This window comes from Elephas maximus, chromosome 2 (genome assembly GCF_024166365.1).
Source record: "Elephas maximus indicus isolate mEleMax1 chromosome 2, mEleMax1 primary haplotype, whole genome shotgun sequence".
NCBI classification, from domain to species: Eukaryota; Metazoa; Chordata; class Mammalia; order Proboscidea; family Elephantidae; genus Elephas; species Elephas maximus.
This window is the reverse complement of record NC_064820.1, coordinates 154,966,537-154,978,873: the sequence shown is the minus strand read 5'-3', so window position 1 is coordinate 154,978,873 and position 12,337 is coordinate 154,966,537. Positions and strand designations below refer to the sequence as shown.

Below are 12,337 nucleotides of genomic sequence, written 5' to 3'. Positions count from 1 at the left end.
GGGGATGAGGGCATGAGTAGGGGAGGGAAAGAGGGTAGGCAGAGACTAGTGGTTTGGAACGTAGAGGCATAAGTCTGAAAGACTGGCTTTGAATCCAGGCTCCCCTACTTCCTAGGTGTGTGACCTTGGTTAAACACTTGATCATTCTGAGCCTCATTTTCTTCATCTGTAAAGTGGAAATAATACCTTTTTTTATTTGTTTCTTTAATATGCACTTATTGAAGATCCCTTGTGTACTAAAAAAAAAAAAAAAGATCCCTTGTGTACTAGATACTGTTTATTTTAAACACTGAGGATACAGTGAAAGGCACTACCAACGGAGTGTCTGCCATCAAGAAACTGACAGCTTGGTTGGAGGAGACAGATAGTGAATAAACAAATAGATCAGATTAAGCTGAAAAGAAAATATGCTGTGATAAAGGATAGCAGAGTAGGAGTGTCATTTGGAGGGAAAGCCTCTCTGATATGTGGCCTGAGTATCAAGGAGCCAGCCTTGCAGCAGGCAGAGGAAATGGTGAGTGCAAAGCCTTGAGGTGGGAATAACTTTCTAAGCTCAAGGAACTGAGAGGCCAGTGGAATAGAGCAAGGGGATGAGCACTGTGAAAAGAGGTCAGAAAGGAAGCTCATGTTGAACCTGGTAGACTCTGGTAGGGAGTAGCTTGGATTTTATTTTAAATGTATGCAGAAGCCATTAAAGAATTTTAAGCAGAAGTTCTGAGTATGTGAAATATTTACTGGATTGCTGGGTACTTAGTAAACATTTAATAATGTGAAGATCCATTCTGGATCTGGGTTCTGAGCTGGCCTTGGCCTTGGATGGACTCCCAGGGTCCAGGGCTCCCAGTCAACACCTGTTTCCTATTCCCAGCTATCTGCCCAGTCTGCCCAGTACTCTCAGCAGCTGACAGCGGCCCGCAATGAGTACCTGCTCAACTTGGTGGCCACCAACGCCCACCTTGACCACTACTACCAGGAGGAGCTGCCAGCCCTGCTCAAGGCCAGTCCCAGTCCAGATACCCTTGCCCTTCATGGGGAGGGAAGGGAAGACCTCATCCTGCTTCCTACTCCCCATGAGACTGGTGGTTTCAGGGACCTAGCTTGCTTAGAATGGTTAGAAGATACATTCCCGATTCTGCTTCTAGCTGGCTGCATGACATCCTGCAAAACACTTAACCCTCTGAACCCTAGTTTCCTCATCAGGGATAACCCCTCCTCTGCCTTATAAGACTTTAATGGGGCTCAAAGGAGTAATGGATGTGAAAGTGGTTTTAAAACTAGTAAGTGCAGTGCACACGTGAGTGCCTGCTATTAGAAGCAACAATAATGCCTTTTATCCTTCCTACCTTCCCATACCTTATGCCCATCACCCATCCAAACCTGGACAGACAGCCTGCTTTGCAACAGACGGCTAGGAGAAGGGTGGCGTCAGTACTTTGGGGTTCTCTCCAGGTCCTGGTCAGTGAACTGTCAGAACACTTGAGAGACCCCCTGACCTCACTAAGCCGCACAGAGCTGGAAGCTGCAGAGATGGCCCTGGAACATGCCCGCCAAGGGGGGCAGGCAACCTCCCAGGTGAGGGCTGTGCCCTGTAAGAGCTGCTCAGAGCTTCTTTTCCCATCTCTTCCAATACAGACCAACCTCATGCATTTCTGCCCCTTTCCTTCTCAGCTTGTCCTCTTTCTTCCAAGAGGGGCTGGGTACAGGATTGGAGAGAGAGCCAGTCATAACTGACTTTTTCCAACCACAGGTAAGCTGGGAGCAGGATCTGAAGCTCTTTCTTCAGGATCCTGGAGTATTTTCCCCCACCCCACCTCAGCAGTTTCAGCCAGCAGGGACTGATCAGGTGAGTCCACTCTGCTCAGTGGAACCAGGCCAAATGTGCTTTAGGCCTCCTCCCCCATTTCCGTTGTCCTATTTTTTTTTTTTAATATTAACTTAAAAACTATTTGCCATCAAGTCAGCTCCTACTTTTGGTGACCCCATGTGGTTCAGAGTAGAATTGTGCTCCATAGGCTTTTCAATGGCTGACTTTTCAGAAGTAGATTGCCAGACCTTTCTTCCAAGGCACCTCTGGGTAGACTTGAAACACCAACCTTTCAGTTAGCAGCCGAGCATCTTAACTGTTTGTATCAAACAGGGACTCTGGTATTAGCTTAGTGACTGTTAAACCTTGGAGAGGGAGTTTCAGAGCTTCAGTTCACCTCCCTCCCACCAGGAGCACATATTAACACCCCTCGTTTCTACCTTGCAGTCACTTCACTGCACTTGTCCTTTTCATTCCACTTCTCTCCCTCATCCCATTTCTGGCACTCTGTGTGCCTAAGTGCCCACACAGATACACACCTGGGTTCACAGACAGGGGCATGTGTCCCTACCTCTTTGAGTTCTGGAAGGCAGGACAGAGAGAACAAAGGAGGAAACTGGAGAGAAGGGAAGTGGAGAAGGAGTGGCATCAGATCCTCCTCACAGCCCCACATTCCATTCAGGTGTGTGCTCTGGAGCTGGAAGGAGGAGCAGGAGGCGTGGCTGGGGTGAGTGGCCTGGAGAAAGAGGTCCAGCGCTGGACAAGCAGAGCTGCCCGCGATTACAAGATCCAGAACCATGGGAATTGGGTGAGGTGGGGGCACAGGTGTTTGGGTGGGCAAGAGGACCTGGGAGAAGGGATCCTGGAGTCATTGGGGGTGTCTTGGGACTGCAGGCAGGAAGGGAGGGGACAGTATTTTAAGACAACAGTATGGCACAGTGGTTAAGAGCACAGGTTTTGGAGCTAGACAGAACTGGGTTTAAATCCCAGCTCTATTGTTTCCTAGTTTTGTAACCCAAGGTGAGGAGTGACTTTACCTCTCAGGACCTCAGTTTCCTCTTCAGTAGAGTTATTAATAGCACTCACCTCATAGAGAAGATTAAAAGATGTAATGCATGTGAAGCAACTACCAAAGTGCCAGACCCATAGTAAGCCATTCTTCATAGTATCTCCACCTGCCCCATCCTGTCTTCCCAAACAGGTGCTGCAGCGGCTGGAGCAGAGGCGTCAGCAGGCTTCAGAGCGGGAGGCTCCAGGCATAGAACAGCGGCTGCAGGAAGTGAGGGAGAGCATGCGGAGAGCACAGGTGAGGCACAGCCCCAGGGTTAGGGCCACTGAGATCCCACCTCCTTGGGCAATGTCCCCCCACCCCGCATTCCTTTCCAGTCTATTTTTGTATATGTGCACAAAGACTGATAGATATTGAATGCTTACTGTGTGCATGGGAGCAGGTCACCAGGTCTTTTCTCTTTTGGGGTGGCTGGTGGGTTGGGACTGCTGACCTTTAAGTTAGCAGCCAAGCGCTTAACCACTAGGCCACCAAGGCTCTTCCCACTCCACTGTGCCCCCATGCATCTATCTGATGGCAGGGAGGTGGGAGGTGAGGGATAGATAAAGCTGGTGAGGTTCTGCTCACCTCCCAGAGGCAGGCTCAATCAGACCATGGCCTTGACTGACTCCCGTTCCCCATGCCAGGTGAGCCAGGTGAAGGGGGCTGCCCGGCTGGCTCTGCTGCAGGGGGCTGGCCTGGACGTGCAGTGCTGGCTGAAGCCAGCCATGACCCAGGCCCAGGACGAAGTGGAGCAGGAGCGACGGCTCAGTGAGGCCCGGCTGTCCCAGAGGGACCTCTCCCCCACGGTGAGTTCCCATTTCTCCCTACCCATAAACACCTAGGAGGGTAAGACTCCTCAGTAGGAGGCAGACCCTATAACGTGGGGTTACAGTAATACCTAAACTCAAAGGGTTGTTGTGAGGCTTAAATGGAACCAGTCAAATACAATGTTTTGCACAGTTTCTGACATAGTGAGTCCTAATAAACTTTTATTATAACTATTCTTTTTTTTTTTTATAACATGGTAGTTAAGAACTAAGGTTCTGGAGGCAGACTGTAAGTGGTTTGAACAGTACCTGTTCCACTTAGTAGCTGTGTGATCTTGAAAGTGACTTAACCTTTCTGAGACTGTTTCCTCCAAAGTGAAATAAGGTTAATAGTTGTGCAAAATAACACTGGGTTTTTTGAAGATAATTGAGACAATATACATAAGATACTTAACATTGAGCCTGGCATGTGATGAGCCCTCAGTTAGTATAACTCCTTTAATATTGTTAGTAGTATGCTTCTCTGTGGTGATTTTGCTTGAAATACAGGGTCAACAGATGGGCGGTGCTACTTTGGAGGAACATCCAGTGTCCTTTAGGGGTAGGGTGGAAGAGTAGGAGATAGAGCTGATACTTGAGAGTGAAACCTAGGACTATGTCTGTTCTCTGCCCCTCTCCAGGCTGAAGATGCTGAGCTCTCTGACTTTGAGGAATGTGAGGAGGCGGGGGAGCTCTTTGAGGAGCCTGCCCCCCCAGCTCTGACCACCAGACCCCTCCCCTGCTCCGCACATGTGGTGTTTGGCTATCAGGTGTGAATAGGAATGGGGACCTCAGAGGGTAGGGGTGAGAGACAGCCAACTCTTGACTCCTTCCTTGTGGGGCCCAGGCTGGGCGTGAGGACGAGCTGACCATCAAGGAAGGCGAGTGGCTTGAGGTCATAGAGGAGGGAGATGCTGACGAATGGGTCAAGGTGGGTATAGGGCCCAGGGCTCTGAGCTTGTGGGGGTAGTGGGAATGACTTCTTTATGGCCCCCAAGGACCCAGTCAGGCCTGGACCCAGCTAAAAGCCTGAGTGGAGGAGGGGCAGGGCCAGGGACTGCTAAGGCAGGTCTGATATCTGTCCACATTGTTGGGTGAGCAGGCTCGGAACCAGCATGGTGAGGTAGGCTTCGTCCCTGAGCGGTATCTCAACTTCCCAGACCTCTCCCTCCCTGAGAGGGGCCATGACAGCAACGACCCCTTGGGAGCAGAGCCTACAGGTAAGAAATGGAAATTCTGGGTCAGGGGATCCTGGGTATGGAGAAGAGTTACTGGGTGGTTGTGGTGCTGGGGTGTCATGGTCCTGGGGTACCACTACCCACCTCTTCCCTTCATCATTTCTCCTGGGCTTCTGCAGCCTTCCTGGCCCGTGCCCTCTATAGCTACACAGGACAGAGTGCAGAGGAGCTGAGTTTCCCTGAGGGGGCACTCATTCGTTTGCTGCCCCGGGCCCAGGATGGAGTGGATGATGGCTTCTGGCGGGGAGAATTTGGGGGCCATGTTGGTGTCTTCCCCTCCCTGCTGGTGGAGGAGCTGCTTGGCCCCCTAGGACCCCCTGAGCCCTCAGACCCTGAACAGGTAAGGCTGCCTTCCCCCTGGGTCCCAGGCACCTCTGGGTTGACCCACCTACCCCAGTAGGCCCATGTTCATCATTCCCTCCCCACGTTTACCTCCTACGTAGCTTGGCTAGGCAGAGAAAGGAAACCCTGATGGCATAGCAGTTAAGGGCTACGGCTGCTAACCAAAAGGTCGGCAGTTCAAATCCCCCAGGTGCTCCTTGGAAACTCTACGGGGCAGTTCTACCCTGTCCTGTAGGGTCACTATGAGTCAGAATCAACTTGACGGTGGTGGGGAGTGGGTAGGCAGAGAAAAGGGAAACCAAGGCAGCCTGGCATAGCAGTTAGAGCTCTAGCTTTAGTGCTGGAGACGTCTGAGTTCAAATCCTTACTGTGTGACCTTGGCCAGTGATTTCACCTGAGCTCCTTGCTTCACGTGTGAAATGGGGACTGTAATACCTACTTCTGCAGGCTCATTATCATAATTGGAGTTAATGGAGGTAAAGCCCTTGGCGCAGTGGCACAGAGAAGGTGCTTTAATATATGATATCTATTGCTATAATGAAGGAGCCCTGGTGGTACAATGGTTAAAGTGATCAACTGCTAACTGAAAGGTCAGTGGTTTGAAACTGCCAGTGCCTCCAGGGGAGAAAGATGTGGCAGTCTGCTTCTGTAGAGATTTACAGCCTTGGAAAGCCTACCAGGTCGCTCTGAGTCAGAATTGACTTGATGGCAGTGGGTTTGGTTTTGGGATTGTTATAATAAAGGAGCCCTGGTGGTGCCGCGGTTAAGTGCTTGGCTGCTAACTGAAAGGTCATCAGTTTGAACCCACCAGCCACTCTGTGGAAGAAAGATGTGGCAGTCTGCTTCCATAAAGATTACAGCCTTGGAAACCCCATGAGGCAGTTCTACTCTGTCCTATAGGATTGCTGTGAGTTGGAATTGACTCGATGGCAGAAGGTTATTGTTATAAAACAGTAGGAAGAGCATAGGTGTGGGAGTCAGGAGACCCAGGTTGTAGCCAGGAATCTGCCACTAACTGGCCCTGTGATCCTGGACAGATGGCTTAACCTCTCTGAATCTCATCTCTAAAATAATAATCGTAAAAATGCCTACCTCATAAGGCAGCAGTAAGGATTGAATGAATTAATTCATGTGAAATGCTCAATACATACGGATTATTGAAATAAGTATTAGCCACGACCCCCACCCAGATACAAACATTTGGCCACTCCCTGTATTGAGATGTGATGGGACAGGAATTGAAAGTGGGATGAGAGAAAAAGCTGGCGAAACCATCCCACATCCCAGGAATAATTCTGTGCCCACTCCACCCCCAGACGCTGCCATCCCCTTCTCCTCCAAGCTTCTCCCCTCCTGTGCCCACCTCTGCCTTGGAGGGAACCCCTGTATCCATCCTGCCTGGGGGTGAGTTGAGGGAATGGAGGGCCATGGGAGGGTGAAAAACGGGAAGGAGGAAGCTTGGGACTCTTTCCTCCTGGATCATACTCTGTTCCTCTGCCTACCCTCAGGCACCTCCACACAGCCCCACCACATCAGGATGAAAGAGCTTGGGCTTTGGAGACAGGCCCACTGGTTCAAAGCCTGTTCTGTCACTACTTAGTGTGTGATTTGGGGTGGGATGTTTAAGCTGTCTGGGCCTCAGTTTATTTCCTTTATAAAGTGAGGTGCCTACCTCGTGGAGTTGTTAAAAAAGATGTCCACGAGTACACAGCATTGTGCCTGGCACATCATAAGTATACAAGTTGTAGCTGTTTTAGCCCCTTTAGCTCTTAGTGTTCTTGAATCCTGCAAGCATCTTGGTTTATGTCCTCATTTTCCCCCTTAGAATGTCCATCTTTCCTAAAACCTTCTGGTACTTCCCCCTTCTCCTCTGAGCACTTTTTTGCCCCACCTTCTCCAGCACCCTTAGGTCATGTGGAATAATTTAGCACTCAGTCATCTGTTGTGTTTGTTGATGTTTCATGTATTGGGTTCCTGATAGCCCTTGAGGGTGGAGGTGCTGTATCCCACCTCCTCTGCTCTAGTACCTTGAGCAGGGCTGATTATACAGCAGGTGCCAGTGTTTGTTGAGGATGGATGGACTGATGGATTTTATGGCCAAGGTTGGTGACTATTCATTAATTCAACAAATATTTATAGAGTGCCACTGGCCTAACTGCTGGAGATATAGCAAAGAACAAAACAAAGACTGAAGACTGACTTGTGGTTCTTATTTCCAGACCAACTCCCAGACTGCCCTGGGCCCCTGGACCTGATGGCACCTCGAATCAGGCCGGTAAGGGCCCCTGCCCTAGAGGAGACAATGTGGAGAGGGTTCATTCCAACTTGTCCTATTTTGTCTTCAGGTCTGAGGGAATGGATGGGTATTCCCAAGAAAGTACTTTGGAACACTGACTGTGTGTTCTCTACAGATGCGTCCACCACCTCCTCCACCAGCTAAAGCCCCGGATCCTGGCCACCCAGAGCCCCTCACCTGAGAGCCAGGGGGATCACTAGCCCTCAGTGATGCTGCTGCCCCATCCCATGCTGTCAAGGACTGCTTCCTCAGTGATCCTACACATTACAGCCAAAAGTTGGAATTTCTCCCATTTTCACTCTCACCCATTTCTGGGGCTAGAGCCCACTCCTTTTCCTCCGTTCCTCTCCTGCAATCTCTAGGATTGGAACTACCCCTTTCTTTTCCACCACCACCCCATCTCCAAGGCTGGAACCCCTTCTATCCCACTCCTGAAATCTCTGGGGCTGGAACCTACCCTCCTCAAATCTTGAATGGCTCCGCCCATGTTTGTCTCCACCCTGGGTCTGTGCCCCACCCCATCCTGGGTACCAGGGCCACTTGGGCTGGGGGCAGGGACAGAGTCAGGCCTTGCGAATCAGAAGGAGCTGGAGCCAGTATGCAAAAGCAGCTGTAATGGTCTGAGCGGATTTATTGACAGTGAATAAAGGGCAGGAAGCCCAAGCCAAGCCTTGGCCTCTTGCGCCAAGAGGGCAGGGGGCCTAAGGTGCTATTGCTTTAAGGGCCCACCAAAGGCAGGGGCCTGCTCCCAGCTGCCACGCTCTAGCATATGGAGTGAGGTGTTAGGAAGGCAGGTCAGGTGGCCTGTTGGCAGGCAAGGGAATGGGAAGAGACTGACGGGTGTATTGAGGGCTACTTCTGAGGTCCCCCAGCTTGAGACCATGAAACTCCAGGTGGAAGTAAGGCTGGTCCCTCAGCTGGGGGCAGTGCTGTCCAGTGGAGGGGAGGGGCTTCATGTCCACCCACCCCGGACTCTGCCAGCTGGTAGTCCATTCAGCAGCAGCGAAGAATGAGGCTTGGAAGAGAGGGAGGGTAACAATGTTGCCTTCTATTTAAGGTCTGTCCCAGTTTTTTCCTGGTGACACAGGACCCCTTCACTTCCGGGTTCCTGAATCTACCCCCTGAAGCACATGCCCACTCCCCACCACCAAACCAAAAATTTGTAGCAAAGGCTAAAGCCTGCAGTTCACCTGGGGGTTCAGGGAGCTGACGGGCTTGAGTGGGGGGTAGGAGGATAAGATTCACTGCCCTGGGTCCCAGGCAGACTCACCTCACATACCCCCTGCTCCCCGTGGTGGGGACACCTGAGAGAAAAGGGAGGGGTCAGCAGTGGAAAAATAGTCCCCAGAGTAGGGGACAACAAAAGCTCAGTCTGCCACATCCCACTGAAGCCCTGGCCATGTCTTCATACCTGGTGATCTGAGATGTCCAGTTTGGTTGCTTTTGCCTCTTGACTGGGCAGCCCCGGACTTGGGCCCCTGCCTCCGGCCCCCAGCACCAGCTCTGCAGAGGCTCCAGGGTTCCCCTCAAGTGCACAAGGTACTATGCTACTGTCCCTGAGTCCTCCATTCTGCACTGGGGGGCTGGCTAGGGCTGGGGACTGTGGCCTGTTAGGGGGCAGTCTCTCCATGGCAGGCATCCCTGCCCTGGGCTGTCCTCCCCCAGATCCCTGACTGCCCCCTGGGTCCTGTCCCCCACTAGAGCCCCAGCTCCTGTCTGTTGGGGAGCCATCACGATGCTCATGCAGCCCATGGCGTTTCTCAATGTGTGTCACCCGAAACCTGGGAGGGGAGGGAACACTGGAGCTTAGGACCACAACTGAGAGGCTTCTTGCCCTCCTCTCCAATCAGGGACATCCTGGGTGTGATGGCCACTTCCCTCTGGCCTGGGCAGGGGAGGCCTTCTCAGACTTTGGGGTATATTGTGCAGCCTGACCCTGCTGCAGCGCCCAGTCCAGGAGAAAAGAGCCAGGGAGGGCCCTTTGGAGATCCTGCATGGAGTCCCACCAGGCCCACCTTTTGAGTTAGATGCCTGATCACTGTGGCCCCCACCTCTACCTCCCTTTCCCTGGAACACTGTGGCCCCACCTGCCCACAGAGAACACGGTGGTCTCTCCAGGCCGGGGTCGGCTCTTTCCTTCCTTGGAGCGGCCCTGACGGACAAGTGGGGGCCTCTTGCTGCGGCTGCAATGGATGCAAGGGGCTGCAGAGCCCAGATGCACTGTGTGATGGTGGGAGGGGGCTCCATCCTGCAGGCTGGAGGTGGCATCCACGCTGGACAGGAAGGAGGAGAACAGGGGTGACATTCCCATCTCCCTTCCTGTTCTGTTGCCTCCTGTTCTTTCAGCATGCTCGTTAAACCCCCAGATATCCCACTTCCCCAAGACCCCAACATTCTTTTCTTGTCTTTGTGTAATAAACTCAGTATTAAGATGTCAGTGACCATGCATTCTCCCTCTCGGGACTGTTTGCCAGAAAGAGAATAATGGTTAACCCAAAGGAGTGGCATTAAGGGTGAGTGTTAGGCTTGCCGATGTTCAGGTGGGAGAGATGGTTTGAAGGACCCTGGATTTCTACAAAACTTTTTACCTATAGGTGAGCCAACCTTGCCATCTACTTCCATGCCCCCACAAACATGCAAGGAGACTGGGAAAGAATTGTGCTGGAGGAGAGTACTTTCCAAGGCAACCAAAGCCATGCTGGACCTTATTTCCAGGCAACTCACCTGGACAGCTGCACTGTCCCTTCTCCTTCACTGTCCCCCAGCATCTCCTTCAAGGCCTCAGCATTGGCTGAGGGGAGAAAGAAAAGATGGAGTTAGTGGAGGTCAGGGCAAGAGAAGGGGGTGGGGAAGGAGTCAGCCTACACCTACCTTCATTTTGGATGATGCATCGAACAATCCTCTCTACTGTGTCCTCATTCATGTCATCCTCCTCAGCTGAAGGATGAAAGAGGTTGGCAAGGAAGAGAGAAAAGAATCACTTTGGGGGGGGGGCATTACCTGGTGGTTCCTGTGGCTTACTCCTCAAAACATATCCCTTAATCTATTTGCTCTCATGCTGGACTTTAGCATTTCAGGAGCCAGGCCAGGGAAGATGGGGAGGTCAATGGGAGCCAAAGACCTTCCTCCCCATGTTGCCTCCTCTAGTCTTGCCTTTAGGGTGGTTTCACCCCACTTGCTGACTCAAGGAAGCATCACTAGGCCTCCTGCAGGCTTGACTGGGATCGGACCTAGGTCTGTTGGCCAGGGAAAGCGGAAAAAGATGTGGGGAGAAGCGTTTAAGAGAGAAAGATGGCTGAGCCAGGGTTCCCGGCTCCTGACTCACGGGACTGGAGCTGGGCGTCGTCAGGCTCCGAGCCCCTCGATGTGCGGCAGCGGTAGCCCTTCTTCTTGAGCACGTGGCAGATCATGAAGCCTACGAGGCCCATGAGGAAGAAGACCAGCACAAGCAGGAAGAGCATGTACAGCTCATGCTGGGGAGGCTCCAGGTCAGGCTGTGGTTCCGACATGAGGCCCTGGGGGGCGAGCGCGGGCCAGGGCGCCTCCTGGGGGGAGGGGGCTGCAGCTGGGGATGTTGGGGAGGGGTAGGAATGCCTCAGATTCCAAACTGGCAAGGCTCAGAGATCCGGTCCCACCCCCTACCCAACCAGGGAGCTGTCCGGGCCAGGGGTGCTGGTGCGCCAAGAGCTGCCGGGACGCGGGGCCAGACAGCGGCTGCGCAAGTCTTCTTCCACGACCCTGGTCCCGCTTCCCCGACGCCCGGAGCTTTCCCCTTTCCAGCTCGTCCCTGCTCTTCCGTCCCTCCCAAGGACACTGCAGCGCAAGACGGGACGGAATTCTCAGGCGGCGGGCGCAGGAGTCGCGCCTGAGTCAGCGTTCGCACCCGCTCCGCGCCGGCCTGGGCCCGGCCTCTGCAGCCCCCTCCCCTGCCTTCCTTCCCGCACCCTCCCTTTTACGATTCCTTCCACCCTGAGCACCTGGCCCACCCAGTACCGGTGGTTCGGTTCTGGCTTCGGCTCGGGTTTCGGCTCCAGGGGCGTCCTAGTCCTGCTCGGGGCCCCCGACGCCCTCCCGGCGCTCATCCCTTGTTTCCTTCCCCTCCCCCTTCGCCGCCTCACCGGCTCCGGGCTGCGGCTGCGGCTACCGGTGCAGCGGCAGGCGGGGGGAGGGAAGGATGGAGAGGGATGAGGGCTGGCTGGGAGCCGCAGCAGGCTTCAGACAACTCCGGCCCTGGGAAGGAAGGGGGGTGGGAGGCGCCGCCGCAGCAACCCCTGGGTTTCCAAATGCCTTCGCCCGCCGCCGGCCCGGGACCGGGGGGCGGAGCGCAGGTGTGCGGAGCGGAGAGCTTGAGCTGTGCGCGCGTGTGTGAGCGCAAGTGTGGTGCGCGCGTGACTGGCTGGCACCTCTCCGGGGGGAGCGCGGCGCCGTCTGAGTCCGGGTCAGGACAGGCGGCCCGGCCCGGCGGGTGTGCTCCCCTCTGGTCTATCCCGCACGCCTGGAGAGGCTCCTGTCCGCAGATGCCCTAGCCGGGCGGATAGCCAGGGATCTCTCCAGCGGGCAGGCAGAAACCGGTTTTCTGCACCCGAGCGCGGCGGCGTGGCTGGTTCTCCAGAGCGTACTAGCGGGGCGGGCGCGGAGACCACGGCCGCACTCTCCTCTGGGGCAGAAGGCTGGACTAATGGCTCGGCTTCACGAAGATTTGGCCCCCGCCCGGAAGGAAATGACCCTCCCACGCTGAGACCGAGGTTACTTGTCCAGCACTCGAGCCGGGACGCTTACACCCAACCCCCAGGGGCCTGG

The 12,337-nt window shown here is 53.9% G+C and overlaps 2 protein-coding genes across 9 annotated transcripts in view; one reads left to right on the top strand and one right to left on the bottom strand.

The window, feature by feature from the left end:
- The window catches only part of FCHSD1 (FCH and double SH3 domains 1), a 12,354-nt gene extending 2,380 nt beyond the window's left edge, over positions 1-9,974 (top strand). For 2 of the 4 annotated variants that reach the window (XM_049873918.1, XM_049873917.1), the window contains exons 8-20: positions 869-997; positions 1,450-1,572; positions 1,748-1,843; positions 2,487-2,612; positions 3,006-3,110; positions 3,500-3,661; positions 4,303-4,431; positions 4,509-4,592; positions 4,764-4,881; positions 5,019-5,239; positions 6,558-6,645; positions 7,461-7,516; positions 7,653-9,974. In XM_049873918.1, the coding sequence (XP_049729875.1) occupies positions 869-997; positions 1,450-1,572; positions 1,748-1,843; positions 2,487-2,612; positions 3,006-3,110; positions 3,500-3,661; positions 4,303-4,431; positions 4,509-4,592; positions 4,764-4,881; positions 5,019-5,239; positions 6,558-6,645; positions 7,461-7,516; positions 7,653-7,718 (1,503 nt within the window). In that variant the 3' untranslated portion in view covers positions 7,719-9,974. Of the gene's footprint in view, positions 1-868; positions 998-1,449; positions 1,573-1,747; positions 1,844-2,486; positions 2,613-3,005; positions 3,111-3,499; positions 3,662-4,302; positions 4,432-4,508; positions 4,593-4,763; positions 4,882-5,018; positions 5,240-6,557; positions 7,344-7,460; positions 7,517-7,652 lie in introns of those variants that run through there. The other 2 variants (XR_007516115.1, XM_049873919.1) reach the window with 2 other exon arrangements.
- Positions 8,464-12,337, bottom strand: RELL2 (RELT like 2). Of its 5 annotated transcripts, none has more exons than XM_049873924.1 (8): positions 11,515-12,337; positions 10,863-11,102; positions 10,409-10,474; positions 10,262-10,328; positions 9,625-9,810; positions 8,949-9,318; positions 8,808-8,841; positions 8,464-8,552 (listed from the first exon to the last, which is right to left on the bottom strand). In XM_049873924.1, the coding sequence occupies exons 2-7, from the start codon at positions 11,044-11,046 to the stop codon at positions 8,809-8,811; spliced, it is 906 nt and encodes a 301-aa protein (XP_049729881.1). In that variant the 5' UTR covers positions 11,047-11,102; positions 11,515-12,337; the 3' UTR covers positions 8,464-8,552; position 8,808. The 5 variants fall into 5 exon arrangements, with proteins under 5 accessions (XP_049729881.1, XP_049729878.1, XP_049729880.1 ...); XM_049873921.1 differs by having other exon boundaries at positions 10,863-11,350; positions 11,524-12,337; XM_049873923.1 differs by having other exon boundaries at positions 11,524-12,337.